Below are 17,339 nucleotides of genomic sequence, written 5' to 3'. Positions count from 1 at the left end.
TGGGAAACACGGTGGCCCGGCTATGACGACAGTGAAACGCGTGCGGCCCTTATCGATTGCCTGAACAGGAATGGTCGACCCGCCAGCGTGTCCCCAGTTGACGGCTGAGTCAGCAGTCGAGATCCCTCTGGACTTTTGCAGGCAAGTTTGCGCCCTGATTTCAGTTCGTCTCGCATCTTCAGGCGGGCTCACGGCCAGACGCACTCCCAGGCCTGGGTTCAACACATCTCATGTCTACTGCCATGGATCTATCCCGGCTCACCCGCCCTGCGATCCTCTGCCAGTGTTCACGATGCTCGAGCTCGCTGGCGGCGCTGGAGAATGAGTGGGCCAAACTCTCGAATTCTTACTCCATAGCAGCTGGGTGGCTAAGCGTCGAGCTGCATCGCATTTCCATCTCCTCGGACAAGAAACAAATACCGCAGTCATCGGAGCTGAGTGTTCTACGAGGCTGTATCCTCCAAGAGATCTCCTGTAAACTCTGTCAACAGAAATTGGGAGTCCTCTGCTCGCTGGACAATGGGTAAGTGGGGGAATGCCGAAAAGTCTTATGATTCAGGTCCGATTAACACAACATCAGCCCCAATATCTTCTGGAAGCTATCGAAGGTCTCCTTTCGGGAGATTGTTACCATGCGCACCGTCGAGCCCACGTTCAAAGATGGAACTCTCGAACGCCTCCTATGTCCGACCCCCTCCAGACAAGAGAGAACCCCAGTCCAGCCGGGAGCTCTGGTACCCACCGGCTCGACGGAGATGGATCCCTACAGCATATCCGTGGAACAACAGATCCAACACCAGGGGCTGAGCCTCGATCACATCTCATGTTCCGTCAGCAACCTCCACGATACCATGTCCGAGTTAAAACATGCATTCACCGCTCTCCGTATCGAATTGAACGGCCCGGGTCGGTTCGCGTCTGAGATGGGCACTCCCGCTAGCAAGGACATGATGATTGCTACAGTGTTGAAGGAACTCAGATCTAAATCCGACGAAATCGAAAGACTGAAGCTGGAAAACGAGACGCTCAAGCTAAAGAACCGCTACGCAGAGGAACAAGCAGTCAAGCAACAGCCGCAGCAACCACCACCCCTGTTGGCTGACACAGGGATGCTTCCGGAAATCCGCAGTCCAGGTCTACTGCAGGGGAGCAGGAAGCGGCCATGGCCAGACTCGTTCCCGAGTGGTCGCACCCAACCTATACTGGACTCGTTTGACGACGACTTGGACAGCATTGCGGACTTTTCCTTGGAAGACGCCAGCATACCTCCAGTAAAAATACCTCTCAAGGATGCTCAGTCCGTATCTACAACAGACAAAACACAGGAGCCCACACCGTCTGGGTCGCCCGGACTTCGCATTGAAGTCAACCAATCACGACACCAGACCCCCAATACTGGAAACGAAATGGATGAGAATCACGACAGCACCACAAGCACACATCGGGAAGCCATCGTGAAACGTCCCCGCCTGTCCCAAACAGCCGACAAACCCACGACTACTGGAAGAAAAGTTGGACGACCGCCACGCAAATCATTCAGCCAGGCCTCAAAACCAGACATCAATAGCATCCCAAGCCCCAAACCGACACCACTGGCCGAGCAAAACGGCAACGCCTACAAGGATTCCCAACCTGCTGAACCCAGCCCCGGTGACACCCGCACATCGAAGGAAACCCGGCCTACGCGCTCCCGGAGCCTGCGCAGCCGATCTCGACCTCCATCACGGCGTCAATCCGCAGCTATGACAGAAATCTACCCACCCGAGCCGGACCAGACCCAAAATGGCCTCCCTAACGGGGATGCCCTAGACCAGACTGAAGAGCAGCAACACCAACAACAACCAGCACCCCCACCACACGCGGGCAAAGAAAATTCACACATTCCCCCAAACGGCATCCAGAAGCCCGAAACACGAGAAAAGCGCAAAGCACAATCCGCAGCGCGAGACATAATGGTACGATTAGCAATGCAACGCGAGGAAGCAATGGAAACCGAGGATTCGCGATGAAGGCGGAAATTAATATCTGGAAGCAATCAAGCCAGCTAGCAAGCTAGACTGCCCCCTTCACACTTTCTCTACCACTGTATTATCTATATTGATTGACGTGACGTGACGTAACCGTCCTTCCCTCTTCTATGATGTGTTTGTACAAAAGTGGCCCTTTCTCCTTCACACACCCACACGAGTAGTATGACTCTACCACTATTCCTTTCCTTTCTTTTCCTTTTTTCCTTTCACTGGGCTCAAAAAGTGCTAGTCTAGTTTTGTTTTGCCAGAAGATATCCCCAAGTTGGTCTGGTCCTATCCATCCCAACCCAATCAATCCAATCCAATCCAACACAAGTTTTTTCATTCCAAAATCGTCGTACCCGTCAGATGTATCGGGTAGGTAAATAATACAAGGTAGGGATAAAAATATATCGGTGATGAGGCCATAAACAAGGACGAGCGCAATCCATCAAAGCATGGGGAACTTTCGAAAGAGCCCTCGAAAGGCATTTCTAAACAGCGCCCCAGCTCGAAACCACCATGCACTGTACCTTGACCCCGGTCTGCTACCTGGTTAAAAACAGAGTCCTATGTAGGAAAGTAACAAGGCGAAAGTAAAGGCAAGACGTTATTTACTTCACACACATGAACCCGCAGCCTTCTCTGGCGCGCTCACAGGCCTTCTTGAGCGCCTGCTCCTCGGTGTCGGTCCACTTGACGGTCAGTTCATCCCACGGCTTGCGGGAGTTGAATTCCTCGCGGAAGGTCTTGTGCATTGCTTGGAGGCGGCTGACTTGGCGGGGGTCGCCGGTGCCGGAGTAGACGACGAAGAGCGTGCAGGGAGGCAGGGATTGGTAGATTTGGTGGATGCTGGAGACACTGCGGGACACGGAGTCGGACAGGTTCCGAGTGGCTTCTTTGGAGGTCGGCACCGCGGCGGAGGTCGGTGTGGTTTCTTCGGGTGGGGGGACGAGCGTCGTCGACTCGTTGGCGTTGTTGGGATCCGGCAGCCGGTTGCACCATCCGCGATACGCCTCCAGTTCACGTAACCGTCCCCAGGTGAAGTCCACCCCACTGCCGGGGATGGAAGGGTTGCTGGCGTCGCCGTTGACTACCGAGGAGATGCCTTTGACAACATCGTTGTCGTCGCTGCACCCGATCGCCACAGTTGCCTGCGACCCGAAGCCGCGCTCAGGGTTACCCCAGTCGACAACGGCGCCCGTGCGGCCTTCACTGGTCGATGACTTGCCTGAACGCACGGAACGTGCGAGACGCTTGAAGATGCTCTCGTTGGAGGCCTCGCTGGTGCCCCATCGCTCGCCCTTTTCGCATTTCTGCTTCACAAGTTCGAGCACAGCGCGAGCATCTTCGATCGAGTCATGGCCGGTTTGACCTTTCTGGATCTCCTTGCCCATGTACTTCTGGGTAAGCCATCTCAAACTGCATTTGAGCGGAGGGCCGCGGGGGTGGGGGTAGATGAAGGTGGTGTCGACAATGAACGGGTGCGTAAGTTTCAAGGCATTCAGGTCGGAATTGAGGGAGTGACCGACGAGGATCGTACGGGGAGATAGAATGGAGAGGAGCTTCTGTTGGATGTCGGAGAGTGTGGTGGTGACGGAATCTAGTAACTCTTTCGTGATACCAGAAAATCGAGTCAGATAATCGATGATGGGCCGCTGGGGTTTCACCAGCTCATCTAGTACGACTTCCCCGTCCCAACGAACCATGCTGATGCGCGTGAGCTCGGATTGACCCCCTTCTGTCACGCACATCTCGCAATCCAACGCCAACACATCCCGGCCTGCGGTCATGCTTCCTTGTTGGATTTCCGAGTCCGGGATTTGCCCGGCTTCCAGACTCTCAACATGGGTATCGACCCATCCGTCTTCCGTGGACTGGCCAGCCCGCTTGCGGCTCTCCATCAGAGCCGACTTCTCTTGTTCTGAAGTGAGCAGAGCCGGATGAAGGACGTAGTCGTTTTCCCGAAGATCCTCGACGGAACTGATGAAAGTAGTGATCGGAGTGCGCTGGAAGACAAGACTCTTGTCCACCCTCGGCGGTTTCGCTCCTTTTGTGTTGCTGTCCTTGGTTTTGGGCAGCGCAGAGAGTAGAATCGCTTGGAGCGGCGAGTGAATCTTGTTGTACTTGGAATCACCGGGGGCTCTCACGGGCCAGGCGTGAGGGAAGATGTCCGCTAGAGGCCGCAGGGGTGCTGGAAGGTCCCCATGGGAAAGGGGACGGGGGTTGAATCGATGCGATCGATCCTCAAGCGGCAGGCCTTGCTTCCAGCGAGCAAAGTCGGCCGCTTTGGGGTCCTCCTCCATCGCCTCCCCATCCGCTGTTTTGCCCTGCTCCTTTTCACCGATGGCCGCCTTCTCATCACTTACAGCATCCACATCCAGAGGCACTGACCCATCAAACATGCCAAGTTCCAGACCAGGCACCATTAATACGACAATCTTCCTGACGTGACCGGAGTGCTTGACTGAGATCCATTGTGGTGCGATGCCATCAGCGAAGCAGTAGAGTAGCAGACTCTGAAGGTCCGCAATTCGAATGGATGATTGCAATCGACCTTCGACGTAGGTGAGGACCGGGTATTTCGTTTTCTCTCCATCCACGCGCTTCTTCTTTGAAGCTCTTTGCTCTGTCATGACATCTTGCGCCTTCCGTGTTTCTTCCGATGAAGTAACGCTGTCGTTTGATGTCGATTTGCCCGAATTCAGAAGTGAAAGTGTTTGGCCTATGCCGAAGCTATTCGCCGCATCCGAAGTATTCCTGACCGGGTCTTCGTCATCGGAGCAGCCAGCTTCTGTACGCTTGCGCTTAGCTCCTGCCATTCTGTATGGGCGGCGGCGGCAAAGAGCAGGAATAAGAGGGTCGGGGGCTCCGAACGTGTGGTAGCTGCAGAAGAACCTACCAGGTACGTCGACTGTTCTTCCGATATCGCAACGCCAGTTCACACGGGCGCGAATTGGTCTAGACAATTGTGGGAGATTGGCGCGACATTGAAGATCGACGGAGGTCGCGCGACGAAGAATCCCGACTTTTGGGGCACGTGATGATAGCCTATCTAGTTACCGTACCGTACGGTTGCCATGCAGGATTCCGGCCCATCGCCGATTGCGTGCGCGCAGGCTGTTCCTGCGTAAATTTGCGGCAATCACTATGATATACCTAATATTCAGAGTCCACGACTAAGAAAAGTCTCCCTTCGAGCCAACAGTAGCAGTCCTAGGTGAATACCATCAACCTTGGCATCTTATCGGTGCTAACTCACCCTCGGAGCAACTGATCCTCCGTGTTACGCCGAAGATCGCAGGGGAGAAAGCGGGTAACGATGGTGTATTACAAACGCCCCGATGAGTTCGATCTGATAAGCGGCCAAAAATTCGCCATCGGTCAGCGATCTTCCCTTCTCCTCCTCATCTTCTCTCCATTTCGGCCAGACCGCGGGGCACATCGTGACTCTTTTCCTCTACCACTCGTCATTCAACCCCCAAATCTCCGCCATTACCAATCTCCTCTCTCTTCCCTATATCGAGTCATTCATCTAAAATCCTCCTTTCCTTCTCACATCACCAAGCGCCAAGTTTTCCCCGCCTGATACCCGCCATAGTCATCACCACCCACCATGTCCGCTCTCGTCGAAGTCGCCTCGGAGGCCGAATTCCCCACCATTATTTCCTCCCTCCCCCCATCATGCCTTCAGGTCCTCTATTTCCATGCTCCCTGGGCCGCTCCCTGCGCCCAAATGCGCGCAGTCCTTTCTGCGCTCGCCTCCCAGTACCCCGCTACTACTCCTCCCTCGATCGCGTTTCTCAGCGTTAACGCCGAGGAACTCCCCGACATCTCGGAAGAATATAATGTCACCGCGGTGCCCTTCGTAGTCCTCGTTCGGGACAACAAAATTCTTGAGACTATCAGCGGCAGCGAAGCAATCCAAGTGCGCGATGCTGTTGAACGCCACGCCGGTGCCGCAGCCGCAGACGGCCTCCCCAAGACCACCATCATTCCGCCACCGCTGACTGCCGTCCCTCGAGAGAATGCCCCCACCACCGCTACGCAGGCGCCTGCCAATGGAACCACAGCTGCCCCGGAATTGACCCCCGAGCAGTCGAAAGAGGCGCTGTTTGCCCGGCTCGCGGAGCTGGTAAAGGCCGCACCGGTGATGCTGTTCATGAAGGGAACACCGAGCTCGCCGCAGTGTGGGTTCAGCCGTCAGCTTGTGGGTATTCTGCGTGAGCGGAGCGTCAAGTATGGCTTCTTCAATATCTTGGCGGATGAGGACGTTCGACAGGGTCTGAAGGAGTTTGCCGACTGGCCTACTTTCCCTCAACTGTGGGTGGAGGGTGAGTTGGTCGGTGGTTTGGATATTGTAGGTTTTCCCTCTCTATGCCCTATCATATTTTACCCTTTCGTAAGGTCTTCTTTCCGGCGAATGCAATGCTAATATGAAAATAGGTCAAGGAGGAGCTTGAAAATGACCCAGAGTTCTTGGGTCGGTTCTCCGTTAACAAGGCCCCCAGTGCTGCTTAGGACTATAGAATATGTCAATAATATTTAAGGATTCGATTGTATTCGGTAGTATTATCCTTGTTCTTTTCCATGTTTCTCTTCTTGCAGTATCCATTGCAACCGCGATTGTTAGAGCTTGAGATCTAGCGAGTTGTTTATTTCGATATCTACATCTTATTTCCTTTATTTACGTTCCGTTGATTACACAGTACTGGATGGTGCAAGTATCATGCTCATGCGAAGTGCAGAGAGATTAAATTAAAATCGGACCGAGAATCATAAATTAAACCGCTTGTTTCATTTAGCATCATCTATGCGATTTATGTCCAGGTTGGGGTATGCGAGCCATGCCTGTATGCAGCATGTATCAAAGGTATGAGTTCGTGAGGAAGGGTGGAAAGATGGATGGATGCATGGGTTAGCGTAGGTATCCTGGCCATGGTTGTTGCTAGGATACATCACTTACCGATCCTGAGTTGTAATGGTCATTTCAAGCAGTTCGACGTCTTGTGCTTGTATCTCCATGGATTGGGATACTCATAGCAGATGTCTTAATAGCATGGCATGTCCGTTGACAGCCGGTCCAACAAGTCAACTGTTTTCAAAGATGACACATTTACCGGCCGCAGCAAGCTAGTCTGCTAAGAATAGTGTGAAGTCATACACACACGATCTCTGCACTGCAGTGAAGATCCAGAGAAGTACAGGGAAAGTCAAGCGCATCACTTGAACCGAGGTTTCCCAAATCCTCCTGTTCCAGGCAGCCAGGCAGCAAGGCAGCAAGGTAGCAAGGCAGCAACTTTAGGCACAAGAGAATATATACTAGTAGGGATAAGCTAAATGTCCATCAATTAGAAAAACAACATAAATAACAAAAACACTCTATACGTACCAGTCACCTCATCACCCAGTAATAAATAGCCCACCAGTCCGCAGAACCATGCCTATCCTTCGAGCGTTGCTATCTATAGATCCGATGGCCACCCGAATTCTTAATCTCCGGAGTCCGTCCGGAGAAAAGCCAGGCACACGTCATACCTGAGCATCATTTTACCCTTTTTTTTTTGCCCGTTGTCGGGATCCCTCCCCGACACAACACAACGATGTCAACCCATTCATAACCCTCTACCACCCATACTCCCCATACAATCTCCGACTCATCTCCATCGCTTGACCGATCACCGTCACATGCATGTCGGCCGGGGGAGAACACCTCAAGGATGAGGTATGCCACCAGTCCTCCCCGGAGCGCACGAATCCACCCACCCATTCATCCAACCAGCCAGAAAGCCAGCCATGACCTGGCGCATTGGGCTCAAGTGTAGTAAATCAATCGACGCGCGCAAGCTAACCACCACCATTATACTCACCAGGGCACACGACGCCAAGTCGTCCTGGCAGGTGGCATTGCCGGTCTCGTGTCACGGTACGCACCCCCTTGCCAACACCACCACCACCACCAACCACCCATCCTAACACCCACATCTATCAAACTCCAGATTCTGCGTCGCCCCCCTCGACGTCGTCAAAATCCGCCTCCAGCTCCAAATCCACTCCCTCAGCGACCCAATCTCGCATCACAATGTAACCGGCCCATCTACAAGGGAACCCTCTCCACAATGAGGGAAATCATCCGCCATGAGGGTATAACAGTGCGTTCTGCCCCATACCTTCGTCCTCTTCGTCCTTCCCCCGAGATCCTCAAATCTCACATATACAATGATAAATCCAGGGCCTTTGGAAAGGCAACATCCCCGCCGAAATAATGTACGTTTGTTACGGAGTGATCCAATTCAGCGCCTACCGAACAACTACCCAAGCTCTAGCACAACTCGATCCGCATCGACTCCCTCCATCAGTAGAATCTTTTGTCGCCGGCGCAGCTGCAGGCGGTCTCGCCACGGCGTCAACGTACCCGTTGGATTTACTGAGGACGCGCTTCGCTGCGCAGGGCACAGATCGGATCTATACGTCGTTGTTTTCGTCGGTTAGGCATATCGCCCGAAATGAAGGGTATAGAGGGTTTTTTCGCGGGTGTAGTGCTGCCGTTGGGCAGATTGTGCCTTATATGGGTTTGTTCTTTGCGACGTATGAGACGTTGCGGCCGCCGCTGGCACAGTATCAGGATCTGCCGTTTGGGTCGGGGGATGCCGCGGCGGGGGTGATTGCGAGTGTGTGCTCGAAGACGGTCATGTTTCCCTTGGATTTGATCCGGAAGCGGCTGCAGGTGCAAGGTCCTACCCGCCAGTTATACATCCATCGCAATATTCCCGAGTACCAGGGCGTGTTCAATACAATGGCCCTGATCTTACGGACTCAGGGTGTGCGCGGACTGTATCGCGGCTTGACGGTCAGCCTGTTCAAGGCCGCCCCCGCTAGTGCGGTGACAATGTGGACCTATGAAACTTCTTTGCGGCTGCTCCAGGATATGGACGTGGCTACGAGCAAGGACGATTGAGCACACATGGACTTACGTGATCACAATACCTAATCTGTATAATATTGGATAACATATTAGACTTTTCGATATCCCGTGCTGGGTTCCTTCTCGCGTCCTTTCAAAAGACAGACAAATTCATGTGCTCATCTTCTTCGACGGCGGCTGGGCCGATTTATTATTGGGTAAGAGCTGGGAAGTTAAGATAACGCTAGAGACGCTAGAGACGCATGAACGGAAGGGGGTGTCGCGAGCAGAAGGACAGGATAGACACAATTTGGACAAGTGAAGTTAGACAGACCAAGAAAAGAAGCGGCCAAAGCAGAACGAGCCAAGAGGTGTGGAAGGATCAGTACTCAGCCTCATCCTCTTCACCCTCCGCCTCGGCGTTATCGTTGGCAACCTCCTCATAGTCCTTCTCCAACGCAGCCAGGTCCTCCCGAGCTTCGGAAAACTCGCCTTCTTCCATACCCTCACCCACGTACCAGTGCACGAATGCACGCTTCGAGTACATGAGGTCAAACTTGTGATCGAGACGACCCCAAGCTTCGGCAATAGACGTTGTATTGGAGAGCATGCTGACGGAGCGATCGACAGGAGCGAGCTCGGTGTCAGGAACGCGAACGGGCTTCTGGTAGTTGATACCCAATTTGAAACCGGTAGGGCACCACTCAACGAGGTTGAATGAGGATTTGGCCTTGAGGGAGGCGATAGCCTGGGTGCAGTCACGGGGTACAACGTCACCACGGTACAGTAGAGCAACTGCCATATACTTGCCCTTGCGAGGATCACAGACAACCATCTGGTTGTTTGGTTCAAAGCCTGTAAGCTAGCGTTAGTCATATAACATCCCCAACGATAGTGCTAGGCAGTAGTACGTACACTGGAAGGTAAGGTCCTGCACCTTGAAGCTCTCGTGGGAGCTGCGACTGCTCGAAACCACGGGGGCATACGAGATCAAGGGATAGTGGATACGAGGGAATGGCACCAAGTTGGTCTGAAACTCCGTCAAGTCCACATTAAGGGAACCATCAAATCGGAGACTGGAGGTGATTGAGCTGACCACCTGGGCGATCAGGCGGTTGAGATGCTCATAGCCAGGACGCGGAATATCGAGGTTCCGACGGCAGATATCGTAGACAGCCTCATTGTCCACCAAGAAGGTGCAGTCAGCGTTTTCAATAGTGCTGTGGGTGGACAGGACAGCATTGTACGGCTCAACGACGGCGGTCGAAACACGAGGAGAGGGGTACACCGCGAACTCAAGCTTGCTCTTCTTCCCATACTCAGCGGAAAGACGTTCAAGCAACAGAGCACCAAACCCGGATCCTGTGCCACCGCCGAAAGAATGGAAGACCAGGAATCCCTGAAGGGAAGAGCAATTATCTGTTGGGCATAAGCCTAATTCACAAGGAAAGTCACATCCTGAAGGGTTGGAAACCTACCGGCAACACGACGGATACGGTCGGCGACTTCTTCAACGAGCTCCTTTCCGATTGTGTAGTGTCCACGAGCATCTGCCATAAATCAGCTTCCGTGCCCAGATCTGGTGGGATGGGATCGTACAATTGTTGGCCGCGTCTTCCTTCCCACTAATCAGCATTTCCGGGTGGAAGAGTTGACGGTATTTGCCGGTGCGGATTTCATCGACAGGCTGCATCCACCAATTCAGCATACACCTCAAAAGAACCACATTCTTGTGATGAAAATGTCATACCGATGGGTCCAGATCAACGAAGATGGAACGAGGGACATGTTTGCCATTGCCGGTCTCGCTGAAGAAGGTTTCGAACGAACCGCCCGAATTAATCACATCAGACGCGTCGGGATTGAGTTGGCCATCTGCCTTAAGGCCATGCTCCAAGAGATATCTGTGTGAATCGCAACAAGCTCAGTATGATGTCGCTTTTAAGCTAGCGGGTCCGGGGTACAGTAAAAAGCGGTGGGGACGTACAGCTCCCAAGCACTGTTACCAAGCTGAATACCAGCCTGGCCAATGTGAATATGGCAAATCTAGACAAATCTACGCGTTAGAACAACCAGAATTTGACCTCGCTCAAGACGTTGCGTGAGATTGGATAGGTGAGATTGTGAGTTGATGATCTGAGGAGGGGGTAACAGTGCGGGGGCCTTGGTAACTAAAACGGGGGAGCCATACCTCGCCTCGCATGTTGGAAACTGAGTCCGGCTGTCGATGTGAAACGAGACAAGAACTGTCCCAGTAGTCGTAGGATAGAGATCGAAAGAATGGGAGCAGCGAACAGTAGGTCAGAACCCAGAGGATGATGGAGGAAGCAAAGGAAGTGAAGGAGGAAAGGACGACGAGTTGCTATGGTATGGACAATGACCGGGAAAGCGTTGGTTCTTGCCGGTCCAATAAACAAGCCTCGCTCAGCCAATCAGTGACCGCCTTTCTCCCCTGACCGACCGATCAGTTGATCAAACGGAACCGCGCCTTCCAGTTCACAGAAAAGCGACCAACAAACGGACATGGCGCCTGGCTCTGGATCTTCATCTATCGATTGCGAGGTGTTTTGCGTCTTTATCTCCTTCACTCCCTCTTTATCCGGCATCTTGCTATTCCCCACATGTCTCCAGTCGTGGAATGCGGAGAAGCTGCTTTTGGATTTTGAATACTGCCTATCTATGTGACAGTGGTATGACTTGCACAGACATGATGTCCGCTTGCAAAATTATCCCCCCAAAAAGAAAGATACAATGAGCCCAGTGGTGGAGATATGAAGTTGTCGGTTCCCTTTTCGACACGACAATCAACCGCACTACCATCACTGCTCACTAAACACAAAGACTTTCGAGAGCAAAGTCTAGCCGAGGCATGACCGATAAATGTTTCGAGCTGGTTAACAATAATTGAAGCATCGATAACAACTGTATACAGGCCGGGCGGAGTGGGAAATTTTATTGAATGTCAACATAGTATTCTAACCAAAGATTTTGAGTCGTTGACGACGAATGTCATTCTAGTGGAATCAACCTGAGTGCTATATCATTCGGCCAGTCTCCACCGACTTCTCATAACGGTGATTCTAGGCCTCGTCTATCGTGCAGACAACCTTGTGATCTTCAGTGACATGGCGGGGCAAGACACGTCAACAGCCGGAAGGGGAACTGCCAATGGATTATCTCTGCTGGGAGCAACCATGCTGAGTTCCGATGGCCCAATCGAGATTGAGCTATTCTTTGAAAGTCGTTTTAGAGCAAGTGGAAGAATTGACGGCTCAAGACACACCCATGGTACACGCTTTGCACATGCACAATAATTATCGGCTGTGTATCTATCGGATTACATAGTACTTATACAATATCCACAATGGTGTACTGTCCACAGAACCACATACCGCGCGCATAATAACCTTATACCCTTGAAATCTGCCCAGTTGAACATAGTCAATTTGTCTGTTTTCAACCACGACCAATATTGACAATATGTGAGTCAGCTGTGTGCTACATTGTCATCAGTTATAATAATATGCAGTCTTATTTATCTCTTTCAGCTCCCGGAGCAAAGGATCTACTAGAGGGCGCTAGCAGGTAGAAATCAAGTACTGTGGATTCGTCTAGGCTTAGTGTCAAATGTTAGTGCTAAAGCTATGGGCCTGCACTGACTCGAGGCTCACAAACTATAATAGGCCTTTTAAGATGAGCGAAGTGATGGAAAGTACATAGACAATAACTGGGTTGGTTTAACAGGACCGATGAAACGTATCGTGCCCAGCGGCCAAGGTTTCTGAGTGAGTCTCCAAGATTCTACTTTTCATCATTGTCAGGCGCAGACAGCGGAGGACAGCCGGGAGTGCCTGAGGTGGCGTTTCTTGGCGGTGGCCATTCTGATTCAACTCTTCGGGATTTGGGAGCTGGCGGAGCAGTCCGTGCTACGACTACTACTCTAGTAGTATTACTCTCCGCCGTCAACTGACTGATTGGCTCTGCTCTCTTGACTATTGCGTAGCAACAGGTGGGATGCATTGGATCCCCAAAGTTGACGTGTGTCTGGAACCTTCCCACCCCCCTCCCCGTGGCATTGATGACCCTGCAGCTGCAAAGCAAGGCTTCGAGACTATTAACCTAGGTAGATACTGGGTAAAACCGGAGCGCCAAGGGCCCGGCCAACCCAGATAATCTCGCGCTGAGACACCATACTAAAGCTGCAACGATGGAGTACTAACGCAGGTAGTTCGGGTTAGCATCAGGGTGTTCTGGGTCCCAGAGTTTTCTTGGGACCCGTTCTGAAGTTTCTAACGTTAGACCACTGGCCCCACCAGGGCCACCGGCCAGAACCGATGCTGAGAGATGCCCACCCACCGGATCCATATCGATCTTGGTTTTGGATCGCAGAATGGCCGCCACCGCCGTCTGATAACCGCCTTTCCCGATGGCTGAGATCGCCATGGTGTCTGATGATGTGCGTAGGTACTAGGTAGAGAGTTGCGAACTCACAACAATGGTAATCGGCGTAGCATACAATGAATACGACGAAGGATTATCGTCTCATCCAAGAGATCTGATGGAGGATAATCTAGACTGCCATCCCCTCAGGCATCGAGCCAATTGTCCCGTGCGATCGGCATTCTCTCCCGCATCGATCTCCTCTGCTGCTGCTGCTGCTGCTGGATTGACCCAAGGTCCAGCTAGAGCTGGTGCTCTCGGCTTTGCGTGTACCTTTTCTTTCTGTCTTCTCTTTTCTTTTCATTGCCTCTGCTCCCCGCTCTCTTCTGCCTCCTTCTGTCTCCTGTCATCCTTCTCTTCTGTGCCTTCTAGTACAGCCTCCCATCTGCATCGTCTAACTAGCGTCCGCTTATCTCCCGTTCCTTTTTCAGCCACCGGACTGGGGCCCATGCATTATTAGCTTCTCTGGTTTTCGGAAAGATTTCCCACCAGTGTAGGTCAGTCTTCGCCCTTGCTCGTGCGATTCCTGGATTATACCATTCCCTCTTGGGTTCAAAGACAATTCTCCGTCATGTCTCGGTTCATCGTTTATCCTGCCTTGTTCTTTTATGTGTTACTGCGTTTGAAGCTTTGCATGAGTCCTTTTTTATCTACCATGATTTAACATAGTACACAGTCTTCTCTAGACCACCTACATGAGCAGTCCTTGAGCGGGCCGGCATCTCATTTAGCTCTTCACTCTCGACTCCTGGCCTGGTGCCAACATGTCGACCCCCATGGAAGATCGTCCTGCTTCCCATCATACGGAAGAAAAGAGGAAACCCAGACTGGAAGACGGGTCTCCAGACTCCGATGAAGGCACATATGTTTACGACAGCTCAAGTAACGGAAATCACCTTAGAGTCGATACCTCTTACGATGAGCCGGATAGAAACGCCTTGTACTCTCCTGTCACCGCAAGAGAAGAATCTACGCGGCTGGAAGATGACCTAGCGGTTCTGGAGGCAGAGCGGATGGCATCACGTTCCACTCATGAAGGAGGTTCGGAAAAGAGGGTGAATGATGATGGCACGTCCATCTCTCGCTCTCGTTCTCGCTCTCGCTCACGCCGATCCGAAGTCGACGAATTCGACGAGGCCACCAATCCTCTCCACGAAAAAGCTGCAGTGTATAATCCACCCGAGAACCCCAACACCAACATCGCAAGGTTCGTGAAAAGGCTTCACGAGTCTAGTTTTATTATTCGCTATATCACCTACATTGTACCGCTTGTCCTTATCTTGTTGATCCCGTTGCTGGTCGGCGCACTTGCATACCCCGATGCTAGTGTCGGTGGTGTCCGATTGGTTTGGTTCTCGGTGTGGTTGGAGATTGTCTGGCTAACCCTATGGGCTGGAAGGGTAGGTGCTTATACTCGGCTACTCGTTTGCCTGCATGCTAATAAGCTCTTGCCAGATCGTCTCCAAATGTATCCCTATCCCTGTGAGCGCCATTGCTAGTATTTTCACGAACAACGCAAAGAAATGGCGTGATCTGGCCAAGCAATTGGAGCTGCATGGAACCCTGTTCTTCTGGTGGCTGGGCGTGGAAATATCCTTTTTGCCCACGATGAAGAATCACCATGTGGATGGGAGACATGCTACGCGCTCGTGGGAAAACACAGTCAACAAGATTATCATTTCCGTCTTTGTTTGGACGATTTTGAACCTCGTTGAGAAATTCATCATCCAGCTGATCGCCATCAACTTCCACACGCGTACCTACGCGGATCGAATTGAGATCAACAAATTCCAGATCGGCAGCTTGACCAAACTGTATGCTTTCTCCCGGCAGAAGATCTCTGCCAAGGACACGGAATTCGAAGAGAAGCAGCAGCCCGGTACTAAGACTCCTATGAAGATCCCGTTCCACTACGCCGGAAAGGCAGGTCGATTTGCCAAAGGTGCCTTGCACAAGGTTGGCGACGTCGCTGGCGCAGTTGCCGCAGACTTTACTGGTCGCACAGCCACTAATAGCAACCACCCGTACCAGGTGGTGCTGACTTTGTTGCGGACCACCAGTGGTTGTCAGGTCTTGGCTCGACGTCTTTACCGGACTCTTGTGCGTGATGGATTCGAAACCGTTTTCTCGGGCGATTTGAAGGAGGCATTCGATAACAACGAAGAAGCTGAGGCGGCATTTACAATGTTCGACAAGGACATGAACGGAGACATTTCTATGGAAGAATTGGAGGCGGTTTGCGTGGAGATTGGACGCGAACGCAAGGCCATTACCGCGTCACTGAAAGATCTCGACTCTGTCGTCAGCAGACTTGACAATGTTCTCGAATTCTTTGTGGTACTCATCACTTTGATTGTTTTCCTGACTTTGATTTCCACGTCGGCTGCCGGCGTGCTCACGTCTGCAGGCTCTAGTATTCTGGCACTGTCCTGGTTGTTCTCTGCAACTGCACAGGAACTGCTCCAGTCACTCATCTTTGTGTTCGTCAAGCACCCGTTTGATGTCGGTGACCGGGTGACAGTCTATGGTAACTCTGGTGATGCGGGCTTGGGAGATGACTACTTCGTCAAGCAGATCTCTCTTCTGTACACCGAGTTCAAGAAGATGCAGGGCCATGTCGTGCAAGCCCCCAACAGCTACCTTAACGGTCTTTTTATCCTCAACCAGCGCAGATCCGGTGCCCTTGCTGAGGCCGTGCCCATTGTCATCAAGTACGGCACGACGCTTGAGCAAATTGACGCCCTTCGTCAACGACTGCTGGAATTTGTTCGCAGCGAATCCCGCGAATTCCAGACCAATATCCTCACTGAGATGCGTCAGGTGACCGAAAACTTCTCTGTTACTCTCAATGTTGTCTTCTTCTACAAGTCGAACTGGCAGAATGAAGGCTTGCGTCTACAGCGCCGCAATAAATTTATCTGCATGCTCATGCTCGCCTTACAAGAGATTGGCATCGAGGGACCACGCATGAACCTCCAGGGTGCCCGTGTCGACATTCCCTTCCATGTCGCTGGGTTCCCATCTCATGTTGCTTCCGGCGGTAGTGATGGTCGGCCTCCGCCAACTCCTGTCCATGACAACAATTCTCTTCACGAAAACTCCGGCTTCAGTAGCGCTACGCGCCAGCATTCTATTCTCCGCAGGGGCATAGATACCGCCACTGCTCGCGCCCGTGGGGACTCGATGCACACGCGGAAGCATGTGGACTTCTCTCTCGGAATGCGCGACATTTCTTCCGGCGACGTTATGGGCGACGTGTTCGAAGACCGCCGCACTCGAGTGGATGATGTTGTCCGAATGGCCAACCGGGAAACAACGGAGCGTCGCATCCAGGAAGAGGAGGAGGAGGCCGAGCGGCAGAGCCGTGCATCTACCTCCCATCACCGACGAAGCCACTCGAATCTCAGCGTGCCATCTGTTGCGCACACTGGTCGCCAGTCGATGGAATCCCAAGGTGGCCACAGTTTGTCGTCTGTGAGCCGCGGTCGGTTCTTCCGCCATCGCAACAGTGTCAGCAGCCGTGGGGGGGCTGACCTGGAGCAAGGGCCATCTCATGGTCAGCCTCAAGTCCGCAGTGTCTCGCCTGGTGTGAAGGAGCAATGATCTCTTAGCTTGTGCGGCAGGCATTCTGGAAATGACTGCCTCACTACGTCATTACTCGAGACATATTTTATATATATTTCCCGTACATAGAAAAGGCGGCGGTTTGGTTATGACAGACGTCCTGTGATGTCACTGTTGATCAAGTTTGCTTTGCCAGGTGGGATTAGACTAATTGTTGAGACCTGCATATCAGGTTTTTTTCTTGTACTTTGTTAGACGATATAGATTCAATAATATTGCACTGAAGTGTTTCGAATCATACCATCAATCCCAAATATTCTCAAGATTTGGTTAGCATCATAGCCACCCCTTCATAGTCCTCCATGGAATTTCCTATCTTGAAGATAAAGCGTCGCCAGATATACTACAACACCACTAGATCA

The 17,339-nt window shown here is 52.2% G+C and overlaps 6 protein-coding genes across 6 annotated transcripts; 4 read left to right on the top strand and 2 right to left on the bottom strand.

The window, feature by feature from the left end:
- The first annotated feature begins 181 nt into the window (after positions 1–181).
- Positions 182–2,347, top strand: BO94DRAFT_504793 (uncharacterized protein). Its single transcript, XM_025609523.1, has 2 exons — positions 182–523; positions 581–2,347. Exons 1-2 carry the CDS (start codon positions 231–233, stop codon positions 2,007–2,009), a joined length of 1,722 nt encoding a protein of 573 aa, XP_025461433.1. The 5' UTR covers positions 182–230; the 3' UTR covers positions 2,010–2,347.
- BO94DRAFT_339448 (RNA exonuclease) lies at positions 2,235–4,965 on the bottom strand. Its single transcript, XM_025607026.1, has 3 exons — positions 4,912–4,965; positions 2,628–4,803; positions 2,235–2,554 (listed from the first exon to the last, which is right to left on the bottom strand). Exons 2-3 carry the CDS (start codon positions 4,643–4,645, stop codon positions 2,461–2,463), a joined length of 2,112 nt encoding a protein of 703 aa, XP_025461432.1. The 5' UTR covers positions 4,646–4,803; positions 4,912–4,965; the 3' UTR covers positions 2,235–2,460.
- A 455-nt stretch (positions 4,966–5,420) lies between these two features.
- On the top strand, positions 5,421–6,816 carry BO94DRAFT_540841 (PICOT family protein). Its single transcript, XM_025612999.1, has 2 exons — positions 5,421–6,369; positions 6,456–6,816. Exons 1-2 carry the CDS (start codon positions 5,626–5,628, stop codon positions 6,528–6,530), a joined length of 819 nt encoding a protein of 272 aa, XP_025461431.1. The 5' UTR covers positions 5,421–5,625; the 3' UTR covers positions 6,531–6,816.
- A 786-nt stretch (positions 6,817–7,602) lies between these two features.
- Positions 7,603–9,035, top strand: BO94DRAFT_570382 (thiamine transporter TPC1). The gene is made up of 5 exons (XM_025614806.1): positions 7,603–7,734; positions 7,883–7,935; positions 8,009–8,093; positions 8,114–8,161; positions 8,242–9,035. Exons 1-5 carry the CDS (start codon positions 7,702–7,704, stop codon positions 8,965–8,967), a joined length of 945 nt encoding a protein of 314 aa, XP_025461430.1. The 5' UTR covers positions 7,603–7,701; the 3' UTR covers positions 8,968–9,035.
- Positions 9,036–9,131: 96 nt separating this feature from the next.
- On the bottom strand, positions 9,132–11,230 carry BO94DRAFT_339362 (tubulin alpha chain). Its single transcript, XM_025607025.1, has 7 exons — positions 11,105–11,230; positions 10,901–10,959; positions 10,664–10,817; positions 10,513–10,600; positions 10,392–10,463; positions 9,829–10,332; positions 9,132–9,768 (listed from the first exon to the last, which is right to left on the bottom strand). Exons 1-7 carry the CDS (start codon positions 11,114–11,116, stop codon positions 9,296–9,298), a joined length of 1,362 nt encoding a protein of 453 aa, XP_025461429.1. The 5' UTR covers positions 11,117–11,230; the 3' UTR covers positions 9,132–9,295.
- A 2,660-nt stretch (positions 11,231–13,890) lies between these two features.
- On the top strand, positions 13,891–17,198 carry BO94DRAFT_540836 (Mechanosensitive ion channel family). Its single transcript, XM_025612997.1, has 2 exons — positions 13,891–14,753; positions 14,809–17,198. The coding sequence occupies exons 1-2, from the start codon at positions 14,118–14,120 to the stop codon at positions 16,954–16,956; spliced, it is 2,784 nt and encodes a 927-aa protein (XP_025461428.1). The 5' UTR covers positions 13,891–14,117; the 3' UTR covers positions 16,957–17,198.
- The last annotated feature ends 141 nt before the right edge of the window (positions 17,199–17,339 follow it).

Source organism: Aspergillus sclerotioniger (assembly GCF_003184525.1).
Source record: "Aspergillus sclerotioniger CBS 115572 chromosome Unknown BO94scaffold_58, whole genome shotgun sequence".
Taxonomy (NCBI): Eukaryota; Fungi; Ascomycota; class Eurotiomycetes; order Eurotiales; family Aspergillaceae; genus Aspergillus; species Aspergillus sclerotioniger.
This window is presented reverse-complemented; position numbering and strand designations above follow the sequence as displayed.

What these genes read in the sequence shown, in the direction of transcription:
- BO94DRAFT_504793 (XM_025609523.1), top strand. Translation starts at nt 231, where the DNA reads ATGTCTACTGCCATGGATCTATCCCGGCTCACCCGCCCTGCGATCCTC. An exon ending in CTCTGCTCGCTGGACAATGG is followed by an intron (nt 524 to 580) that starts GTAAGTGGGGGA and finishes ACACAACATCAG; the next exon opens with CCCCAATATCTTCTGGAAGC.
- BO94DRAFT_339448 (XM_025607026.1), bottom strand. Translation starts at nt 4,645, where the DNA reads ATGACAGAGCAAAGAGCTTCAAAGAAGAAGCGCGTGGATGGAGAGAAA. An exon ending in TGCGGGTTCATGTGTGTGAA is followed by an intron (nt 2,555 to 2,627) that starts GTAAATAACGTC and finishes ACCAGGTAGCAG; the next exon opens with ACCGGGGTCAAGGTACAGTG.
- BO94DRAFT_540841 (XM_025612999.1), top strand. Translation starts at nt 5,626, where the DNA reads ATGTCCGCTCTCGTCGAAGTCGCCTCGGAGGCCGAATTCCCCACCATT. An exon ending in TGGTCGGTGGTTTGGATATT is followed by an intron (nt 6,370 to 6,455) that starts GTAGGTTTTCCC and finishes ATATGAAAATAG; the next exon opens with GTCAAGGAGGAGCTTGAAAA.
- BO94DRAFT_570382 (XM_025614806.1), top strand. Translation starts at nt 7,702, where the DNA reads ATGTCGGCCGGGGGAGAACACCTCAAGGATGAG. An exon ending in ATTGCCGGTCTCGTGTCACG is followed by an intron (nt 7,936 to 8,008) that starts GTACGCACCCCC and finishes ATCAAACTCCAG; the next exon opens with ATTCTGCGTCGCCCCCCTCG. An exon ending in TCCGCCATGAGGGTATAACA is followed by an intron (nt 8,162 to 8,241) that starts GTGCGTTCTGCC and finishes TGATAAATCCAG; the next exon opens with GGCCTTTGGAAAGGCAACAT.
- BO94DRAFT_339362 (XM_025607025.1), bottom strand. An exon ending in TCGTTGATCTGGACCCATCG is followed by an intron (nt 10,601 to 10,663) that starts GTATGACATTTT and finishes TGGTGGATGCAG; the next exon opens with CCTGTCGATGAAATCCGCAC. An exon ending in GCAGGACCTTACCTTCCAGT is followed by an intron (nt 9,769 to 9,828) that starts GTACGTACTACT and finishes GCTAGCTTACAG; the next exon opens with GCTTTGAACCAAACAACCAG.
- BO94DRAFT_540836 (XM_025612997.1), top strand. Translation starts at nt 14,118, where the DNA reads ATGTCGACCCCCATGGAAGATCGTCCTGCTTCCCATCATACGGAAGAA. An exon ending in TAACCCTATGGGCTGGAAGG is followed by an intron (nt 14,754 to 14,808) that starts GTAGGTGCTTAT and finishes AGCTCTTGCCAG; the next exon opens with ATCGTCTCCAAATGTATCCC.